The sequence below is a fragment of the Pangasianodon hypophthalmus genome, chromosome 14 (assembly GCF_027358585.1).
Source record: "Pangasianodon hypophthalmus isolate fPanHyp1 chromosome 14, fPanHyp1.pri, whole genome shotgun sequence".
In the NCBI taxonomy this organism is placed as follows: domain Eukaryota; kingdom Metazoa; phylum Chordata; class Actinopteri; order Siluriformes; family Pangasiidae; genus Pangasianodon; species Pangasianodon hypophthalmus.
Genome location: NC_069723.1, coordinates 25,542,812 through 25,549,810, shown reverse-complemented (window position 1 = coordinate 25,549,810; position 6,999 = coordinate 25,542,812). Strand labels below are relative to the sequence as shown.

At 37.6% G+C, this 6,999-nt stretch overlaps 1 protein-coding gene across 1 annotated transcript in view; it reads right to left on the bottom strand.

The window, feature by feature from the left end:
- plppr3a (phospholipid phosphatase related 3a) overlaps positions 1-6,999 on the bottom strand; it is a 20,899-nt gene extending 13,900 nt beyond the window's left edge. Inside the window, exons 1-2 of the mRNA XM_034310902.2 lie at positions 6,536-6,999; positions 1,207-1,310 (exon numbers count right to left, since the gene is read on the bottom strand). Of these exons, the coding sequence (XP_034166793.1) occupies positions 1,207-1,310; positions 6,536-6,635 (204 nt within the window). The 5' untranslated portion in view covers positions 6,636-6,999. The remainder of the gene's footprint in view (positions 1-1,206; positions 1,311-6,535) is intronic.

Here is a 6,999-nt window from a genome sequence, read left to right as displayed (position 1 = left end):
CATTACCTGAAGGGAATTGAATAATAATAATTATCCATATTATAACTCCGCCCCTCACCATAGCTACATAATCCATAGCCACGCCTCTTATTATAACTCCATCCCTCTCCATAACCGTTTAATCCATAGCCACGCCTCTTATTGTAACTCCACCCCTCACCATAATCACACAATCCATAGCCACGCCTCTTTTTATAACAACACCCTTCATAATAACCAAATAATCTACAGACACGCCTCTTATTATAACTCCATCCCTCTCCATAACCGTTTAATCCATAGCCACGCCTCTTATTATAACTCCACCCTTCTCCATAATCATATACTCTATAGCCACGCCTCTTATTATAACTCCACCCCTCACCATAACCACATAATCCGTAGTCACACCTCTTATTATAACTCCACCCTTCTCCATAATCATATACTCTATAGCCACGCCTCTTATTATAACTCCACCCCTCACCATAACCACATAATCCGTAGTCACACCTCTTATTATAACTCCACCCTTCTCCATAATCATATACTCTATAGCCACGCCTCTTATTATAACTCCATCCCTCACCATAACCACATAATCCATAGCCACACCTCTTATTATAACTCCACCCCTCACTATAACCACATAATCCATAGCCACGCCTCTTATTATAACTCCACCCATCTCCATAACCGTTTAATCCATAGCCACACCTCTTATTATAACTCCACCCCTCACCATAACCACATAATCCATAGCCACGCCTCTTTTTATAACAACACCCTTCATAATAACCAAATAATCTACAGACACGCCTCTTTTTATAACTCCACCTCTCAAATTAACCTTGGTCCAAGCAAAAAACACCTTCACTGTGAACCATAATCCCACCCCTAATAGCCACGCCCATCAGTATACATCACTATATCCCACACCCACTGTTATAACCCCGCCCCTCACTATAAAAATATACTACTACTCTTATCATAACTCCACCCCTCATAATAACCACAAAGTCCATAGCCACGCCTCTTATTATTCCGCTCCCTCCATAACCACGTAATCCGCCACTTAATATGAGCTTAAATAATATAAAGAAATATTAAAGCTTCAAAATTAAACATTGATAAGGAAGTTAATAAGGAGCTTTAGGAGTCTGAATGTGAAAACATGAATTATAATTATTTTTAGGATTAATAATGTAATTTCAGGGACGTACTCACCTCCACAAAGTAGAAGCACGGCAGTAAGGTCATGCTGTCCTTTGGTGGCTTTTTGGGTTTGTTGTCCTTCGGAGACATCGTCCTGGTGCTGGAGCGAGAACTCGCTACAGAGGGACATGAGACATGCAGAGAAAAGACGAGACATTATTAATGAAATCATCAACGTAATATAGTATACATAATATATATATATAATTATAATAATCACTGACAGAAAACCACACACACACACACACACACACACACACACACACACCAGAGAAGAACACATCACATCCCCAAGTGGTTCATTTCTCTCATACCACAGCAATTTCCAACAAATACAAATTTTTTTTATCTCTTTATAGTTACATTTAATGTTCATGAGAGTTCCTGTTGTCGCTTACGTTATAGCAGCTATAAACACTCGTTCCCTCACCAGCGTCTCTTTATTCTCTCTCTTCAACTTAATAAGAGAAAATAAAAATCGCAGCTTGTTCCGCATGTTACTGAGAAACCGCAAAGAAGCGTAAACTCCTCTGTCCTGAAGACGTCGGAAAACTTACAGCTACAGCTTTACCTCTGACTGTTACAAAGCGCTGGCACTGGAGACTCCTTCCATACATTTATTGTTTGAATGCAACATAACGAATAAATTCCGGGCTGATTTAAGTTCTTTTATTTTCAGTCCTACAGAAGTTAATCACTCCCTTGTTGTCCGAGATATTAGTTTTAATTATGAAAACCCTGATTGCGTATCTCTGCAACATGTTGCCAACTTTATTATATTATACGCAAAATTTTTCATTCATAAACAAAAAAATCTCCATTGTGTCTTCTAATATTCCAACTCTCTAATGTCGTTCCTCAGACTTATACACAACAGTAAAATACCAGATTTTTGAGGCTTTTTGTGAGTTTATTTAAAGAAGTGATATAACTTTAATATCGTGCTTTTCTTTTATTTGTGTATTTGTATATCCTTGTGTTTGTTTTACTTTGTACTCCTTGTCCCTCTTCCGTAAATGTTCAATAAACACATTTCTCCTTACGGAAAACTTCACCATATCAACGATTATACACTTTTTATTTACACTGTTTATTAGTGGAGCGTCTGCTGTACGAGTCCCTGTGACCTGCAGCTGCGCTACAGTCAGAGCTGCTGTTATAGAGAATTAATCAACACCTTCTGACCAATCACAATCCAGAATTCAGTCAACAGCAACATGGCGGTACGTTCGTTACACCACACGCAGGCTCTTCTTCAGCTCTGAGGTCTGTTCATCTTCCTCGGTCTCCGTAGACGACGCTTTACACGAAGCTAAGCGTGTGCTGTTAGACACGTTTGTTTGGTAAAGAAAAGCATGAAAAGAGCAGCTGCTTTGTCAGAGAGACGCTTCAGCTGGTGATAAATACGCAAAAAAACCACAAAAAATGATCCTAAGCGTCACGAGCACTGAGGAACTGCAGGAGATTCTATTACAGGTTTTATTGATTAAATGAAATGATTCAGTTATTTGAATATGCAGGAGACTTTGCCGTTAATGCCAGGATTATTGAGCGTGAAAGCCGATAAAAGAATTTGAATACGGATTTCATATATACGGATATTTGAATTATAATGTTTTAAGATTAAAAAAAAAATCAGAAACCTACATACAATTCTACAAAATTCAAATCTAAAAAATACAGATTTTACTGCAGTGAAAGTTTATCCGTCTCTCACGCTCACGTCCATGCGGTGAAGACCAAACAGAAGATCTGAACCGTAATGAGGTGCATCTAAAGGTTTTATATTCTACAGAAAGAGCTAAATTCATATTAAGCAGCTAACGGTTAGCTACCTAACGATTACCAGCTAGCTTTATTACATTAGCGTAACCTAACCTGCTAGATAAATAGTTACACTGGTCATCAAGTGTTCAACTTCACTGTAGAAAACTCAGTGTTTGAGTAGAACATAAAACTTTTTTATTATTTTGATCAAGATCACGCTCAACATACGGAATCAAAGCGTCACAACCGCTGAGGAACTGCAGGAGATTCTTTTACGCATTTTATTTATTAAATTATATTATTCAGTTATTTTGCAGTTAATGTCCGTATTATTGAGTGTGAAAGCTGATAATAGTATCTGAACGTGGATTGAATTATAATGTTTTGAGATAAAAAAAAATTTAATCAGAAACCTACATACAATTCTACAAAATTCAAATCTCAAAAACGCAGATTTTACTGCAGTGAAAGTAAACGCTTCATTGCGACTGAACTACAATTACGAATTACAGTCGTCTCTCACAGAAGATACGAACCATAACGAGGTGCATCTAAAGGTTTTATATCCTACCGAAAGAGCTAAATTCATATTAAGCAGCTAACAGTTAGCTACCTAATGATTTCCAGCTAGCTAATGTTAGCGTAACCTAACTAGCTAGATAAATAGATACACTGGTCATCAAGTGTTCATCTTCACAGTAGAAAACGTAAAAACTTTTTTTATTCGTTTGATCACGCTTTATCTTTGGCCTAATTTACATAAAATCTGCATTTCTGACATTGGAATTTTTTTTAATTCGTATTCAGGGTTCTGTTTTTTTAAGTCACAAATAACTTTGGCTGTAGTTTTAAACGATACGTTTTTAAAAGCAACTTTTACCCCTAACAATGAAAAACATTGGCAAAAGACGTAAACATTCTTAAAATACAACACTGAATAAGAATTTTGTATATAATCCAGATATAAAAACTTTAAAATTACGCAAATTTTTCAGCCTCCGAGATCCATACAGTGTTATGCATAAAGCGTTAATATGCAAGTGGGCGGAGCTAAATGAATAAATGGTTCATTAGATCTGGGCTGTGTTATAAATCTGTGCTACAGCGCCACCACCAGGTGAACCAACACCACTGTAGCGTTAAATATTTGTAGTATTGTAGTAGCGAAGTCGTTAGAAACGTCTGTTCTAGGTGTTTATTTAACGCTGTAAGTGTTACATCATCAACGTAAGAGTCAAGATTTATTACTATAGTTATTCATTTATTACTGTAGTGTAGCGAAGCATTGATACCATTTTTTTTTTTTTTGGTATTCGTCAATACCGATACGGAAACGAGTGCGTGTTCATGCACTTACGCTCGTTCTTTATAACGTTAGCGAGTTTATTTTAATAAAAAGAAGCTCATTAGCTAGCTACATTAATTAGTTAGCGTGGATGGAGAAGAGCAAGTTTTTGTTTGGCTTCAGAAAAGCGTTTATGTACGGCTGTAAGTAAAATACGTTTTTGTTTTTTGTATTGCGTCGGATTCCCCTGTTGTCATGACGATAGTGTATGATCGTCAAGAACAACACACTGGAACATAAGAGCGGTTTAGAGTTTAATGTTTAAGATGTTTCATCGCTCGTATTCACTGTAGGACGACGCCGTAGTTCCTCCTCTTGATATTTTCACAGTTTACAGTCTGCTTCGGTTTGATCGTTAATCGTGAAATACGTCCCGTTACCGTGACAACGTGCACTAGGATTACGTCACACAGTATCACCTGGTGTGAGATGCTCGAACCGGAACATTTTAGCATAAAAAATGAGCATGATATTGGAGTGAAATCTAATATTGGTATCACTTTATTTATTTATTAATTCTTGAGGTGTGAATTCAAGACTTCGAAAGATAAAATACTGTAAACATTAATTCATTCAGCAACACTGTAGGTGTTAATTTAACACATGAACAGCTAAAAAAAACAACAAACACTGATTTAACACTGTGTGTGTGTGTGTGTGTGTGTGTGTTTCAGGCGATTTACGAAGAATAACTGCATTAAATATCAGAGAACTATAATATAGTAATATAAATGTAAGCATAATGTTCACAGGCTCCTTAAATGCTGTTATGATTATATGAATATTATATAAATTACATGAATTTGCATTGAATATCTAAAGTAATACGATTTAATGTGAAAATGTGCCTCATAATTATAAGAGAATTTCTGATTATTATATTAAAATGTAGTACATGGAGTCGTTTTGTCTTTAAATGACAGAAACAGGCTTCTGCAGATGTATTACCTGCCCTTCAGTGGGATTAATTTACACAAAGAAAGTCACTTTCAGGCTGCAGTAAAACACACCAAGCAATTTGCATTGACTCCGCCCACTATTACATATTCATTAAGGCAAACACACAAATCTGAACGTGTTATTTCGCTCGTCTGAAAGACGCGAATCTCCGTCAGTAAATCAGCTCCACGCCTTCTTCTTTCGAGTTACAAACTTATCGAGCTCGTACACATTTTTTACAAACACACACACACGCACAAGATACTAACAGCTAATACTATCCTATAAACATCAATTAACTTAGTAACAAACTTAAATTTAGCGACATTAGCTAATAAGATGTTTTTAGAGTATATTTTAGGACATAAAAAATCATTTATCCATATTTTTAAAAAATCTACATTGGGAAAAAATGGATAAAATAAAAGAAATAACTAATAAATAACTTATTTATTGATTACTACAACTACTATAGGCAAATATACTGTAGATTATTAAAAATAAATAAAATAATTGTGGAAATGTTTGCTAAGGCTAGCTAACTCATGTTACACCGCTATCAAATAAGCTAGCTGTTGTTGGAGTACAGTAGCTAAACATAAATAGCTACATAAAATAAAGTCGTAAATCTTGCTAGCTGGCTATAATACAGCTATAATAAATAGCTAGCTAGCTTGGGAGTTAGCGGCTATCGCTGTATCAAATAAATACACCTCACTCTCTAATAATTTGCATATTCAAATGCATTGAGATACTTTGTGACATCATAAACTAAGAGTATATGGAAACCCCGCCCCCAATATTTTATAAAAGATATAAAGTTTGCTGACTCAGGATCCCCATACAACACACACACACACACCCACACACACACACTCTCACACACACACACACACACTCTCTCACACACACACACACACACACATACACACTCTCTCTCACCCCTGCATTGCTGCATGGGAACCAGACAGTGAGGTCCTTCTGCTGAACCTCAAGTGTACATGCTTTAAATTCAATCTCTCTCTCTCTCTCTCTCTCTCTCTCACACACACACACACACACACACTCTCTCTCTCACACACACTCACACACACACTAAATCGTTCCTCGTGGCCAAAATGAGTGCCGTGTTCCCAGGACTTTTGTCCCCACAACGTCTTTTGTCCCTGTGAGGTTGATGTGTGAACGGAATGCTGTCTCCATGAAGACACACACAAAACACACATACACACACACACACAATACACACACACACACAATACACACAAAACACACACACACAGCTCTCACCTCTCTCCCTCGGATGGTGTGGATGGAGGGACTCTTTCCCAGTCCGTCTCCGTTTTTTCACTCGTTTATTACGCTCCAGTTTGGATCTGTCCTTCTTCATCCATTCACCGGACTGAGAGTGTTTCCTTTCAGGGTGAGTGCACACACACACTCACACACACTCACACACACACACACAGATATATACACACACACACAAGCACACACACACACACACACAAGCACACACTACGCTGCTGTCTTTATCCTCGTTTATCCTCCAAATTCTGGTCTGGATGATGTACGGATGGAGAGATGGAGGACAGACGGATGAGTTTCTTCCCTTCCTCGGAATGTGTGAAGAGAAGACGAGTGATCGTGAGGACGGGAGCAGCGTGGACACAAAGAGGGTGAGAGAGGGAGGGGAAGGAGTAACTGAGGCAGGAGGAGGAGGGGTCTAACACACACACACGCACACACACACA